At 37.8% G+C, this 15,531-nt stretch overlaps 2 protein-coding genes across 4 annotated transcripts in view; one reads left to right on the top strand and one right to left on the bottom strand.

The window, feature by feature from the left end:
* RINT1 (RAD50 interactor 1) overlaps nucleotides 1-4,899 on the top strand; it is a 30,480-nt gene extending 25,581 nt beyond the window's left edge. For 2 of the 3 annotated variants that reach the window (XM_081146636.1, XM_081146637.1), the window contains 4 exons: nucleotides 1,482-1,696; nucleotides 2,516-2,696; nucleotides 2,772-2,890; nucleotides 3,980-4,898. In XM_081146636.1, the coding sequence (XP_081002762.1) occupies nucleotides 1,482-1,696; nucleotides 2,516-2,696; nucleotides 2,772-2,890; nucleotides 3,980-4,172 (708 nt within the window). In that variant the 3' untranslated portion in view covers nucleotides 4,173-4,898. Of the gene's footprint in view, nucleotides 1-1,481; nucleotides 1,697-2,515; nucleotides 2,697-2,771; nucleotides 2,891-3,979 lie in introns of all 3 variants that reach the window. The other variant, XM_081146635.1, reaches the window with a different exon arrangement.
* EFCAB10 (EF-hand calcium binding domain 10) lies at nucleotides 4,280-15,081 on the bottom strand. Its single transcript, XM_081146638.1, has 4 exons — nucleotides 14,848-15,081; nucleotides 5,854-6,018; nucleotides 5,668-5,755; nucleotides 4,280-4,357 (listed from the first exon to the last, which is right to left on the bottom strand). Exons 1-4 carry the CDS (start codon nucleotides 14,954-14,956, stop codon nucleotides 4,321-4,323), a joined length of 399 nt encoding a protein of 132 aa, XP_081002764.1. The 5' UTR covers nucleotides 14,957-15,081; the 3' UTR covers nucleotides 4,280-4,320.
* Nucleotides 15,082-15,531: the final 450 nt, after the last annotated feature.

Here is a 15,531-nt window from a genome sequence, read left to right as displayed (position 1 = left end):
TTTCCTGATAGTTTCAGCAGAAATACCAAGGTGGCCGGCCTCTCACATATCCATCACTGAACAGTTACTAAGTGTGGCCATCCCCAGCCCCCTGTTAATGGACATTAGGTTCTTTTGAATCTTTGTTAATATCCACAGCACTGTTTTCGTGCAGGGCAGAAAAAAATAATCCTAACTCTACCTAAAATACCACTGTACAAATGACATTTTAATGTTCTTAATTTTTATATCTGCTAGGTTTACTACAAATTTAAATGCATCTAGAAAAAAATGAGTACTTAAAGAAGTCTGGTAGCTACCAGGCAAATGCATATAAAAACCACAATGGTATACCACTTCATACAAACTAGGATGGCTATAAAAAAAAAGACTTAATAGTTATTGGCATGGATGTGGAGAAGTTTGAATCCTCACAGTTGATGGGAAAATATGTGGTGCAGTTACTATGGAAAATAGTTAGGCAGCTTCTCAAATGGTTAAACATAGAATTAACTAACATAGGATCCAGCAATTCCAATCTTATGTATATACCTCCTAAAAGAAGTGAAAACATATGTCCACACAAAAACCCATACACAAATGTTCATCACAGCAGTATTCATAACAGATAAAAAGTGGAAACAATCCAAATGTCTATCAAAATGTGGTATATATGTATAATGGAATATTATTTAGCAATAAAAAGAAATAAAGTACTAATACATGTTACGGCATGAACAATGAAAACATACTCAGTGAAAGGAGCTAGTCACAAAGAACCACATATTGTATGATTCCATTTATATGCAATGTCCAGAATAGGCAAACCCATAGAGAGGAAGAGTGTGGAAGGGATGGAGGATGATGTCTAAGAGAGTGGGGTTTCTTTTCGGAGTAATGAAAATGTTCTAAAATTGGTTGTGGTAAGAGATACGCAACTCTGAATATAATAAAAGCCACTGAACTATATACTTTAAACAACTGAATTATATATGAACTGTTAAAGTATCTTTTAAAAAAATATATCTTTATTGATTTCAGAGAGAGGAAGGGAGAGGGGAGAGAGAGATAGAAACATCAATGATGAGTTATTGGCTGCCTCCTGCAGGCCCCCTACTAGGGATTGAGCCCCAACCCAGGCATGTGCCCTAACCAAGAACTGAACCAAGATCTCCTGGATCATAGGTCGATGCTCAACCACTGAGCCATGCCAGCTGGGCTCAAAAAAAGTATCTTTTAAAAAAATATATGTTTTTATTGATTTCAGAGAGAGGAAGGGAGAGGGAGAGAGAGAGAAAAACATCAATGATGTGAGAGTCATTCATCGGCTGCCTCCTGCACACCCCCTATTGGGGATTGAGCGTGCAAACCTGGACATGTGCCCTGACCAGGAGTTGAACCGTGATTTCCTGGGTCATGGATTGATGCTCAACCACTGAGCTACACCGGCTGGGCTAACAAAAAGTATCTTAATAAACATGTTAATATATTTTTTCTTTCAGTTCTTTCTACAACTTCAACAGGCAGCATTGGAGGTCTTTGCAGAGAATAACACTCTCAGTAAACTGCAGCTGGGACAGCTAGCCTCTATGGAGAGCTCTGTCTTTGATGACATGATTAACCTGTTAGAGCGTTTAAAGCATGACATGTTGACCCGTCAAGTAGACCATGTTTTTAGAGAAGTTAAAGATGCTGCAAAATTGTATAGAAAAGAAAGGTAAGTCCTCTGTATTTTCTTATAAGTCAACTCTCAACTCCAGTTTGGTAAAAGTTAAAAGGTGATATATACAGTCTGATTTTCAAAGTATCTAAATAGCACAGAGTTAGGCCTTTTGCACACCAAACTCAGTTAACTGTTCCTATGTAAAATATATTCATTCTTAATCAGAATAAACTGACCATAATTTAACCTTCAGATGTGTCTTCAAATACAGAGAGCTGATATGGGTTGAATGGCCTAGCCTGTCACCCATTTTACTAAGTAAAGTGTTCCTGCAGTCCTCTGTGCATGCTTGTAATTGTCCAGTTTATTCTCCTGCCATAACTCCCTGTGCACACGTGCTACCTCCACCAGACTGAGCTCCTTGACAGCAGGCAATGCCTTTTTGTCCTAGCAGAGTCCCAATCAGTTTGGAATTGTTATTAGTCCCTGTTTTGCTGAAAATTAGAGCATAAAATTACCTGTTATCTTAAATTTATGTTTCACATTTTAACTGTCTTATATCTTAAATTTATGTTTCACATTTTAACTGTCTTATAATTATTTCAGTAAGTCCTATTTGGGGATTTAAAATTGTAATCTGTCATCTTCATTAAATAGAGTATTTAATTGAGAGCTAAAGTATAAATAAAGGCATATTTATTTTCTGAGAGAGTTTTTAATGTTGGGATGTACATTTTTTCTTATCCAAAATGTCTCAGGACAGTGCTCTTCCTCCAATTTATAATTTGTTAAAGCTTTAAAAATACAAAGTGATGAAAACTTTTATGGTAAAATTTAATGTGCTACAGGCAGTGCTGTTTTTGTTTTTTCCAGGTGGTTGTCCTTGCCATCTCAGTCTGAGCAGGCAGTAATGTCCCTGTCCAGCTCGGCTTGCCCCTTACTCCTTACGTTACGAGACCGTTTACTTCAATTGGAACAGCAGCTTTGCTTCTCTTTATTTAAGATTTTCTGGCAAATGCTTGTAGAAAAGCTGGACATATACATCTACCAAGAAGTAAGTAAAGAGTAGACTGTATTTTGGGGCTGTGATGATAAAGGCAACTGTTATATGAATTATTCTTTGTTTCAGATCATTCTTGCTAATCACTTCAATGAAGGAGGAGCAGCTCAGCTGCAGTTTGATATGACTCGGAATCTTTTCCCTTTGTTCTCCCACTATTGCAAGAGACCAGAAAATTACTTTAAACAGTAAGCTCAGTATTTAATAATTGATTTTGATGTATCAAATCGTTAGAGGAGATTAATTCCTTTTTTAACAACTTTAGGGTTCCGGTGATGTTAAATGTATATAACATCAATTAAAAATTTTAAATATTCATTGAGTATCAGAATAATACAGGGTGGGGCAAAAGTAGGTTGTAGTTGTTCGTATGGAAAATAATACAATAATTTATAAATAATAATAATAATAAACTATATGTTTCACATACAACTGTAAACCTACTTTTATCCCACCCTTTATAAGATTTGACTAGTGACCCCAAAAAGTTCACCAGAACTGGATATAAATTATATGTTGGGCTTTGTTTTCTAGCATTTGGTTTAACGCTCTGATTTGCTTATTACTGGGTAAATAGAAAATGAAAGCAAGTGCAGTTCTGCCATAGTCAATATAAGAAATTAAAAATATGTTTAGTATCTAATAACAAGCCAGGCTTGAAAAAAAATTTTTGTTCTTAAACATTTGATATTAATTTTGGATCTAAGTATAACTGTAAATGTGTATAAGAATTCAGAAGTATTTTTAGAAATTATTGATGTAAAATTTAAATTGTTTATAGAGTGTTTCTGAGATTATAAAATATTCTTTTTAAATTTATAAAATGAAATAACTTTTGCTTGTTTCAGTAAGCTCGTTTTCTGTTTTTGTTGTTGTTTTGTATTAGTATTCTGCCTTTCTTCTGCTTTCACTTCATTCTACTGCTTTCACTTCATCCCTTAATATTCTCTTTTCTCATATCCTAATCTACCTAAAGTCTTAGCTACACTTAATAGAATGTTAATATCAAGTATTATATTTTGGGAAGTAATGGGTACATACTGAAAACAGTGATGCTATTACCTTGTAGTAATCTGATGAAATATAACGTCTGCATACATACATAGTCCTAATATGTTAAAAGAACCAAATAATAAATCCATACATAGTTTTTATTGAGGGTACATGGGGTAGCAGTGCAGGGAAGCTCTTTAGTTTCTCAAAATGAAATTGTTACAGAATAATGTGGATGATAAAGATAATGGAGATCTCATTTCCCTCCTGCTTTTTTTAAACAGTGTAAAAGAAGCCTGTATTATTTTGAATTTGAACATTGGTTCTGCCCTACTTCTGAAAGATGTCCTGCAGTCAACTTCTGGGCAACCTCCTGCCACAGCAGCATTAAATGAAGTTGGAATTTACAAACTGGCTCAACAAGATGTTGAGATTCTACTTAATTTGAGGACAAACTGGCCTAACACTGGGAAATAATGCATCTTTTTTGTTTTGGGCTTTTTTTTCTTTTTTTGAACAAAGAGGAAGCCAATTGGATTAAGTTAAATGATGAAGTTCCGAATTAATGAAACTGGATAACTGAAAACTTCATAGAATCATTTATTATCTTTGACTTACAGTGTTATTAATATGATGACCATATTTCCTGAGACCTTTTGTTCCTAGGAAAACAAAAACAGAAAATTCAGAAGCCATGAAAACTCAGAGTAATTCCATTTACAAATATAAATGCTGAATATGTCTATTGAATAAAATCCAAGTGCATAGATAATAAATTACAACCAACTTTAAATTTCCTATGTTAACTAAGGGAGACTGTTGTGGATAATCAAACACAGCAAATAAATTTTTAAAAATCACTTTAGAACACATATTTATAATTGAAGTTCCTGTATCTAGTTTGGAAATTCACTGTATTTCCTATAAGAAAACACATTAAGAGATGACTAAAATAGGATTCCTCTCATTTACCATAATGTCCTTCCATTTAAAATACTTCCTAGTTCTATTCCATATGACTGGGCAATATTTCAGGCCAGAGCACTGTGTTTCAATCTTCCCCAGGGTGAGGAATATAATTAAACAATGTTTGTTTAATATTTATGTAACTGATGAAATGAGAATCTTAAGCTTTCTAACTTTTCCTTGGCCTTGGCCTATGTTAATGATTTCTTGATGAATAAATCCTCAGTGAGTAAAACTTAAACAAACTGAGTTAGACTAGTGTTTCTACAACTCCTACATTTTATTCCAATGAGCTTTTTTCTGACTTAGCATTTAGTTAGAACTTTTTATGCTGTAATACTTCAAATCTAAAATTGTCAGTCTGGCATGGCACCTATACTACTGATAAATATTATTTACTTTGTGATAATTTTGAGGAAATATTTTGAGAGAAATTCTATTACCCTACATTTTATACAGAGATTTTTCCAAATAATATATTGAACTCACAGCTTTTCTGTTAGTTCTCCTAGCAAATTGGGGCTTTTCTACCTCATTTTTTGAGAATTGCTGGGGCTTCCTATTGAGAAAAGAATGAAGATGCCCCTGGAACTTCCTAACTCTAGTGTTTTCTCTCCCCTCTTCCAGGCTTAGGGACTTTTCTGTCAGCCCTCCCTGTCCTCACTTGCTAGTCAGCTGAACATTTCTATCAAAAGGTAGGAACCTGGCCCTGGCTGGTATGGCTCAGTTGGTTGGGCATCGTCCCATGCACTGAAAGGTTGCTGGTTCAGTTCCCGGTCAGGACACATGCCCAGGTTGCAGGCTCAATCCCCGAGGGGGCACATAGGAAGCAGCAGACCAATGGTTTGCTCTCACATTGATGTTTCTCTCTCTCCCTCTCCCTCTTTCTCTAAAAATCAATTTAAGAAATCTTAAAAAGGTAGAAACCTGTTTTAAAAGGTATTTATTATACTTCAAAATCATGCCACATTCTTTAAATATTACTCATTAGAGAAAATGAACTTACACTTCATGCTTGAATTTATCCAAAGTTATTCCATGTCCATCATCTTTTAAAACTTCATCTGCAGTACATAGACCCAGGGTATCTAGGGCTGTAAAAGTCAAAATGAGAAGGAAAGTCTACAAAGTGAATTATTTTCAGCTAGAGAAAGTTATGGAATGACTGTGTGAATTTGTATTAGACACTGACCTTGTTTGTACTGCACAAATGATATGGTGCCTTTATTTGAGGAGTCCATCATCTCAAACATAGCCACAATGTTAGTGTGATCCATAAAGAAAGGAAAAGCCACACCTGTTATTTTGGCAATTCTTAGTCGTTCCAATAGAGATATTAAGTACTCTCTTGGTTTATCTGTAAAAAAATAGTTCCAATTCTTTCTAATATGAAAATAAAATATGTCACAAGTGGATAAATCATTTAACAATTATTAAATACCTATGGTTCAAGGCACTGGGGATACAGACCTGGCTTGTGAGAAAGGCAAGATATTGAAAACTTAATATTAATTACATATGAGTAATCTGTGTTCTACCACAGATGATTGAATAAAAAAGTCCAGAGACTAGGCCTGGGCATTTTTTTTGAAAAAGCACTTGAGATGATTCTAATATGCAGACAGAGCTGAAAATCAAGAAAATTGAAAGAGCATGATGCACTGGCCTGTGTGGCTCGGGAGGTGAGCATCGACCCATGACTCAGGAGGTAGAGAGAGGTTCGATTCCAGGTCACAGCACATGCCCAGGTTGCCGGCTCGATCCCCAGTAGGGGGCGTGCAGGAGGCAGCCGATCAATGGCTCATTGATGTATCTCTCTCCCTCTTTGTCCCTTTAACTTTCTCTCTCTGAAATCAATAAAACATATTTTTTTAAAAAACAGCATGATGCAGGAAAGAAGGTAGCCGCTGAAAGAAGGGATAAAATAAAAATATTCTTAGATTAATATAGTCTTCCAATTAGGAAGCATAAATGTTCATTTCTGACAAAAGCAGTATTTTGGATAAACAGGCTCTCTCAAGAAATGTGAAAAATGAAAAATCAAGATCTACTTTACAGAAATAATGCAGGTCAGTTATGAAAAGAAGCTAAAAGAAGTTAAGGTGGACCAGCTTAGATGACAGATGCCACACCATATATATATGTACATATATATAAGCATATATGTATATATATGCACACATACATGTAGTTATATATAATTTTTTTTAAACTTACGTCATCATTGAAAATTTTATACACATGTAAAAACAGAAAAGTATAATGAATCCATCAACAACTTCAATTGTTACAATTTGTGGCCAGTCTTATTTCAATATAATCTCATCCAGTTCCCCTCTTCCTATATTATTTTGAAGTAAATCACAGCAATCATATTTCATTAGTAACTATTTGAGTGTATATCTCTAAAAGAAAATGCCTCTGTATTTTAATTGAGATATAATTGGCATATACTATGTTGATTTGTTACATTTATATATTGCAATATGATTGTCATTATAGCATTAGCTAACACCTGTATCACTTCAAATTGATTATTTCTTTTTTGTGGTGGGAATAATAAGGATATAGTCTCTTATTTTTTGTTTATAATATAGAATTGTCTATAATTTCTACACTGTGCATTGGATCTCCAGGACTTATCTACTAGTTGCAAGTTTGTATCCTTAAACATCTCTCCTATTCTCCCACCCTCTACCATTCTAAGTGATATCTTATAGTATTTGTCTTTCTCTGACTTATCTTACTTAGCATAATGACCCTCTACCATTCTAAGTGATATCTTATAGTATTTGTCTTTCTCTGACTTATCTTACTTAGCATAATGACCTCAAGGTTCATCCACGTTGTTGCAAGTGGCAGGATTTCTTCTTTCTCATGGCTGAATAATAAATATTTAATCATAGATATATATCACATTTTCTTTATTCCTCCACTGACAGACATTTAGTTTTTTCCATAACTTGGCTATGCTGCAATAAACATGGGAGTGCATGTATCTCTTCAATATCCTGTTTTTATTTCCTTTGGATACATACCTAGAAGTAGAATTGCTGGAGGATATGGTAGTTCTGTTTTAAATTTTTTGAGGAACCCCCATATTTTCCATAGTGGCTGAACAAATTTAGATTCCTACCAGCAGTTCCCTTTTCTCCACATTCTCACGAACACTTACCTTTGCCTTCTTGATAACAGCCATTCTAACAGGTGTAAGGTGATATCTCATTGTAGTTTTGATTTGCATTTCCCTGATAGTGATGTTAAGCATCTTTTCATGTACCTGTTGGCCATTTTGGATATCATCTTTGAAAAAATGTCTAGTTTTTCTGTCCATTTTTTAGTTGGATTGTTATTATTATTGAGTTGTATGAGTTCTTTATATGTTTTGGATATTAACCCCTTATCTGACATATGGCTTGCAAGTATTTTCTCCTATATTCTATAGGTTACCTTTTAATTTTGTTGTTTCTTTTGCAGTGCTTTTCAGTTTGACGTAGTTCCAGTTGGTGATTTTTGCTTTTGTTGTTTGTGCTTTTGGTGTGATATCCAAAAAACATTGCTAAGTCCAAGTCAGGGAGCTTCTTCTCTATGTTTTCTTCTAGGAGTTTTATGGTATTAGGCTTTGAGTCAGTCCATTTTGAGTTAATTTTTGTGAGTGGTGTACTTGGTGTGCTACTCTGATGAAGGCTTATTGCTGTGTATCCTTTAGACTACATGAGATGCTATGTTTATGTTTGGAGTCTATAATTTATACTCTGCCTGCTTCTAAAAACGTCTTGAAAATGCTTACAACAGAAATATATATAATAAAAATATAAACTTTTTAAAACATGAAGGGAAGATCCAAATGTACTAAGCACCTAAGTTACATAAATGTCAGCTGATAATGACAATCAGTTCCTCAAGAGAGATAAACCTTAAGTTCAACATTTTTTCCTTTTTTTTTTTTTTTTTTAAGAGAGAGAGAGAAACACTGATTGGTTGCCTCCCATACTCACCCTGACTGGGGACCGAAACCGAAACCTAAGTGTGTGCTCTGACCAGGAATCGAACCTGAAACCTTTTGGTGTACTGGATGATGCTCCAACCAACTGAGCCACCTGGCCCGGGCCTCAAGTTCAACATCTTAATAATAATAGCTAGTATTTGTTGAGCCCTTACTGTGTGCTTGGTACTGTGCTAAGCATTTCCTATAGGTTACTTCATTTGTTCCTCACAACAGTTACTTGCCCAAGGCCACACAGCTAGCAGGGATCCAGGTAATGTGCATCTAAAGCTTGAAGACTTTACCACACTCTACTAACTCAAACATGGGAAGCATCTGCAACCTCCAAATGTAGTCAATCATGGTGGTCTCTAGTGAGTCTTTCTCCTCAATACCTCTCAGCTTCATCTTATCCTTACCACTCCCACAGCATTATTTCTCATTTGGGTTATTACAATTGCAAGTCATTCCCTAAAAATTTATACTTCCTCCTTTTACGGCACAGAATTGTCACTGGGAAGTGGCTAGGGGCTATATTTTCCTGCAAAGTGATTTCAGGTTATGTCAGGTTTTGCTGTTAAAGGAGTTATGAAAATCTGTTGGTTTTCAGAATTTTGGAATCGAGATGTGGGATTGTGGACCTATTCTCCCAACAGTAATAATCCAATCAAGCTGCCTAGTCTTATTTTCTGTAACTCCCTTACAGTCCAAGGTTTTCAAACTGCGATACATGTCATAATTCGAGGGGCTTCCCAAAGATTCAAGATAGAGATAATGTTTCTTCCTGAGCATTAATCATACTCTGGTATTATGAAACATTTATATTAAGAAATAAATATAGCCTGCCCGGCCGGTGTTGGTCAGTGGTTGAGTGTCCACCCAGGTACTAAGAGCTCACTGGTTCGATTCCTGGTCAGGGCACATGCCCAGGTTTCGGGCTCGATCCCCAGTAGGGGGTGTGCAGGAGGCAGCTGATCAATGTTGATGTTTCTCTCTCATCGATGTTTCCATCTCCCTCTCCCTCTCCCTTCCTCTCTCTCTAAAAATCAATAAAAATATATAAAAAAGAAAGAAAGAAATATAGCCCTGGCCGGTAGCTCAGTTGGTTAGAGCATTGCCCCAATACACCAAGGTTGCCTTTTTGATCCTGGGTCAGGGCACATATAAGAATCAACCAATGAATGCATAAATAAGCAGAATGACAAAATGATGTTTTTCTCTCTTCCTCTCTCTCTCTCTCAAATCAGTAAACAAAAAATTTTTTTTTAATTAAAAAAATCTGTTGAAGAACAAAACACACTTTTAGGGTAAAAGAAGTGATTTCAAAGAAACTTGCTATGCAGCATCTGGCTAAGGTCTCAGACACTAAAGGTACAAGTCCCCTTTCCTCTGCTATTTGGAGGACTTGGGCAGGAAACTTTGAGAAGCACTGTATATGTATCCTGGATGCCAGCCAAATTCTTCCTTAACTTTCCCCCTCCTTATCTTAGCTAAGTTTCCTTCATTTGTGGTTTTTCCTCCCCTATTCTGGAGTTTGTAGAGCTATTTCAAGGACTTCACAGCATCTCAGTTTTTTTACATTGATAATTATTTAAATAATTTATGTGATTGGGATTACCTTATTAATGTGTAACTATTCCCAGACCTTCTTTCCTTGTTCCTGCTGCTAAGAGAATGCTAAGAAATTCTCTCCATCCCTACCCTACCCCCATGCCTTCTACAGGAGAATTGTTTTTTGTCAGATAGGTTCAAAACTTTTTGTATTGAAGGAAAAAAAGAATTTTCAAGATACTAAATTGGTTAACATAATAAAGAGCTTGAGAGGAAAAGGCCAGGAAGGGAGCAGAGAACAGAAAGTCTACAAATTTAAAAAGACCACAAAGTACCCAGCACAATGAATTAGAAAACAAAAACAGACCCACTTCAAGGCATGTAAACATTTAGAATAGCAGGGGTAAGATAAAACAATCCTAAAAACTTCTAGAAAGAAAAAACGTCATATACATAGATCAAGAATCTGATGATATAATATAGACTTCACCAGAACAACCCTGGAAGTTAGAAGACAATGGAACAATGCCGTCAAAATGCTGAGGATGACATTTTCCAACTGAGAATTGTATCCACCTTAGTTATCATCATGTTTGAGTGTAGGATAAGACATTTTTGTACATGTGAGTTCTCAAAGTATTTACCACTCAAAGCACACTCAGGAAGCCACTAGAGGATATGTTCCATTGGAGGAAGGGGGAAAAGCAAGAAAGGGAGATCAAAGTACCATAAAACAGACTAAGCACAGGAGAGAGAAGAGGATTTTTAGGATGAGAGTGAGGAAAATCCCTGAATAACTGTATAGCAGGGCAATTTAGCGATCAGTCCAGACTGGAGCAGGAAGACAGAGAGCTAGGAATATGGGGTGGGGGTTGGTGAATACCTGATGAATGTAAATGTAATGAGAGGAGACCCACACTTGTGATAAAAAGAGGATATATATGAATTAGTGATCATTATACAGAAAATTTAAGCAAATATTTAAAATGTATTACTATTAATTTCAGGGAAAACAACCAAGGGAATATAATCATAACATACTACATGGATTAGCTGTGTATATTTGCCTAATAATAATAACGTAAATTGTGAATACTGGTTATACCAAAATTGTGTTCCAGCTCGGCAGGGCGTGGCTCAGCGGTTGAGCGTCGACCTAGGAACCAGGCGATCAGGGTTCGATTCCTGGTCAGGGCACATGCCCGGGTTGCGGGCTCAATCAATGACTCTCTCATCATTGATGTTTCTATCTCTCTCTCTCTCCCTCTCCTTTCCTCTCTCTGAAATCAATAAAGATATATTAAAAAAAAAATTGTGTTCTAACTTTACTGGGAAAATGGGGGTGAGTGGGAACAGGTGTGAGTGTGTTTCTGCATGTGTTTGAGTAAAAGCTAAATTTTCACCTTCTACAGTATAAAGCTAAATATAAACCTTGAGGTGGGAACATAAAGAAGTAGCAGTATAAGTCTGTGATTGAAAATATCAAGTTAAATAGCAAAGGAAATAAAGAGTTGAAAATCTTTTTTCTTTTTTCTTTTCTGTAGAGTAGGAATTTGGGATAGGGAAGCGAATGCTGTTATTCATTATAAGCCTTATAATGCTTTTTGATTTTCTTTTTAATATTCACTTGAGGATATTTTTTCCACTGCTTTTCAGAGAGAGTAGAAAGGAGAAAGGCACATATTGATTGGTTGCCTCCCACACTCACCCCAACTAAGGCTGGGGATTGAGTCTACAACCGAGGTACGTGCAGTGCCCTTGGCCGGAATCAAACCTAGGGCCCTTCAGTCCACAGGCTGATGCTCTAACCACTGAGAAAACCAGCCAGGGCATGCTCTTTTACTTTTAAACCTCATACATAACTTTGATAAAAATAAAAATGGAGTTAAAAATATATGTTGACAAATATTTTATGTAATGAATATCACTTGTTAAATGGGGAAGATTAAAATTAAAATTTGTATGTTAATGAATATTATTAGAAGTTGTTAATATGAATGTGATGACACATTTATTTTGAAAAACCAAATGCTTTAAAATCAGGCCATCAAAAATAACAGTTCAGTTATTTCATTGAGACCTTACTAGTGATCTTTTCAGAATAACTAGTTTGATAGAAACTTTTCCCAGTGCTTTTAAAACATTTTTTAAATATACTGATTTTAGAGACAGAGAGAGGGAAGGAGGCAGGGAGAGAGAAACACTGATTTGTTGTTCACTTATTTATGCATTCTTTGGTTGCTTCTTGTATGTGCCTTAACCAGGATGGAGTCAGCAACTTTGGTATATGGGGACAATGCTCTAACCAACTGAGCTACCTGGCCGGTACTCCCCAGTGCTTTTCAAATAAAGTGCATTCATTTTTTTTAATCCTTACCCAAGGGTATATTTTTAATGATTTTTAGAAAGAGAGGAAGGAGAGAGAAAAAAAAATTGATGTGAGAGAAACATCTTTTGGTCACTTCACAAATGTGCCCGACTAGAAATTGAACCCTAAACCTAGATATGTGCCCTGGCCAGGAATCGAACCTGCAACACCACAGGATGAAGCCCCAACCAACTTAGCCACCTGGCCAGGGCTCAAATTTATTTATTTATTTTTTATTTTTTTAAAAAACATATCTTCATTGATTTCAGAGAAAGAAAAGGAGAGGGAGAGAGAGAGATAGAAGCATCAATGATGAGAGAGTCATTGATAGAGCCCGCAACCTGGGCATGTGCCCTGACCGGAAACTGAACCCCAATTGTCTGGATCCCAGGTGGACGCTCAACCACTGAGCCACGCCCGGCCGGGCTCAAATTTATTTTTAACATTGCATGAATGTAACTTACAGTAAAGCCTTTAGTATACTGTCATGCCTATATACAGAGAACTTCCAAACATCTTTTTGGTGCCTCACATTTTAATATATATGAATAGAAAAGGATCATATGACATTTGAAGAAAGTCTCCAACATGAAATATAGAAACTATAATAAATAAACAGAAAACAGAACCCAAGGGAAACAGAAATAGGACATAACAGGACAAAATCAAATGTCAAAAAAACTGTTAATTCAAATGCTCAAAAGCTAAGAGAAGCACTAATCAAGAATACATGCTGCTTTTAAAAAAGGAACAATTAAAGATTAAGGAAGAACCCTGGTTTGGTGGATCAGTGGTTGGAGCATCCTCCCAGCCCGTATAGCTAAAGGTTGTGGATCCGGCTGGTGTGGCTCGGTTGGTGTTGTGTCGTCCAGGGCTGGTGCACCAAAAGGTTGCTGGTTTGATTCCCGTCAGGACACATACCTAGGTTTCCCCGCCAGGACTCATACAGGAATGATCGATGAATATTCTCTCTCACATGGATGTTTCTCTTTCACATTGATGTTTCTCTTTCTCCCTTCATCCCTCTCTAAAAATCAATAAGAACATATCCTTGGGTGAGGATTTTTTTTAAAAGTGCATTTGTAGAAACAAATGGGTATTTCTCTCGCTCTTGTTTTCCCTTCCTCTCTCAAATCAATAAACAAAAATTTAAGCCCAGCTGGGCGTGGCTCAGCGGTTGAGCGTGGACCTAGGATCCAGGCGATTGGGGTTCAATTCCCAGGCAGGGCACATGCCCAGGTTGCGGGCTAGATCCCCAGTCGGGGGTGTGCAGATCAATGACTCTCTCATCATTGATGTTTCTCTCTCTCTCTCTCTCTCTCTCTCCTTTCCTCTCTCTGAAAGCAATAAAGATATATTTAAAAAAATAAATAAAAAATAAACAAAAATTTAAAAATGGTGCATTCCTTTGTACTTTTTTTCACTTTCTATTTATTTTTATTTGTTGCAGAGTTTCTATTGACTTAAAGCAAATAGAGAAGGCTCTATCACCCTAAACACGATCATACTGGTTGGGTGGTTTTCTGCTAAGTCCTAATGTTCGGAATTTCCATTTGTTGAAAGGGCGACATGGGTAATTTTGGCATTTTGGACACTTTCTGCGGAGGGAGGCCGGCAAATTACAATTTTGTATCCTGCTAAGAAGGCCATCAACATAATATAACTTTCACCTTAACATAACTTTGAAATCACAGCATAAAAATTTAGCAATGTTTCAAACTTTGTAAGGGGGTCAGAGGTGTAAAAAATATCAGGAAAAGCGTTCTCCTCCAGAACACCGTTCCGTCTTACCCTATCAATTGTTTAATTCTCTTACCAGATTAAAAACTCTTTGAGGTCGGGGAAACATTGGAAACCTCTGTTCCTTGAGAGGCATAGGGGTGATTCATTTATTTACTCTTCCCCACGTTTCCACGAGATCGGCACTGTTGCCGCCATTTTCCAAAAGAGGAGCCTGAGGTTCAGGCCTTTGCTCGGTCACATGGTTCTAGGAGGTGGAGCCAGGCCGCAGGCTGCGGGCCGACTCTCTCCCCTCCTACGGCCCCACCGGCCTGAGTTCCGCCGCAACCTGGCCAGCGCTAGGCACAAAAGGCCGCTGAGTATTTATTTACTTGAAGGCCACAGCATTAAACGGCAGCACAACGGCTCAAAGGGAGGAGAGGCAGGAGAGTGTGCGCGCGCGGCGGCGGCGGGTTACCTGGAGGACCGGCTGGCTACAGCCGGAATTTCTGGGAACCGCTGCCTGTGGGGGACAGAAAGCCGAGGGGCAGGCAAGACCTTACGTGGCTGGAAAAAGAGCAGGTTGCTGGTGAGATAGTTCAGCAACTCCATAATCCGATGTTTTTCCAAATACTTCCTGGCCTGGAGCTCCCTGCTGTTGTTGGCCTCCATCAGTCCGCGTGGGGCTGTTGCTAGGCGACCGGGCAGCGTTGGCAGTTCGGCTCCACCTCTTCCGCCGGCATAGTCACGTGGCCAGGAGCCCGCTGCCCCCGGCTGGGCTCACAGGCGCTGCGACTGGCCGCTGAGGGGAAGGCGCGGCGTTAATTGAGGCCTGGGGGTGGAGGCTTGAGGTGGACGGGTGCTGAGCTTCAGTGGGCGGGTGCCCAACCCCCAGCGCCGGGCGGAGGGCTGGGCTTGGTTGTGTGTTCCTTTGCTCTCTACTTGTAAGGCAGGTTAAGTAAAAAGCTAGGAAAATTCCTTGGTAAGTGGAATGGGGAAACTGAGAGGGCTAGCAATTTAGAGCCAGATGCAGATGGGCACCTCCCTAAAGGTAGCATCTAGGCCTCAGTTGTAGTTCAGCTCCAGGCAGAGGAAAGCAGTAAACCAGATAAGCTATGCTTGGGCTGACCTCAGGAGTAGCTGCACTGACTAATGACTCCCCACCGGGAAAGGACCCACCTGGAAAGCTGGTAAATACTCTACTGAGATCCTCCCCTGGGACCTCCTCTAAGATCTCCACCCTTAAA

This window comes from Miniopterus schreibersii, assembly GCF_964146895.1.
Source record: "Miniopterus schreibersii genome assembly, chromosome: 9".
Classification (NCBI taxonomy): Eukaryota; Metazoa; Chordata; class Mammalia; order Chiroptera; family Miniopteridae; genus Miniopterus; species Miniopterus schreibersii.
The sequence above is the reverse complement of the archived record's forward strand: the minus strand, read 5'-3'. Positions and strand labels throughout refer to the sequence as shown.

Excerpts from the sequence above, each read along its gene's own strand:
- EFCAB10 (XM_081146638.1), bottom strand. The coding sequence starts at position 14,956 with ATGGAGGCCAACAACAGCAGGGAGCTCCAGGCCAGGAAGTATTTGGAA. Across the intron at positions 6,019-14,847 it reads CCTGCTCTTTTTCCAGCCAC|ATAAACCAAGAGAGTACTTA; the intron begins GTAAGGTCTTGC and ends ATTTTTTTACAG. Across the intron at positions 5,756-5,853 it reads ATTTGTGCAGTACAAACAAG|CCCTAGATACCCTGGGTCTA; the intron begins GTCAGTGTCTAA and ends TGACTTTTACAG.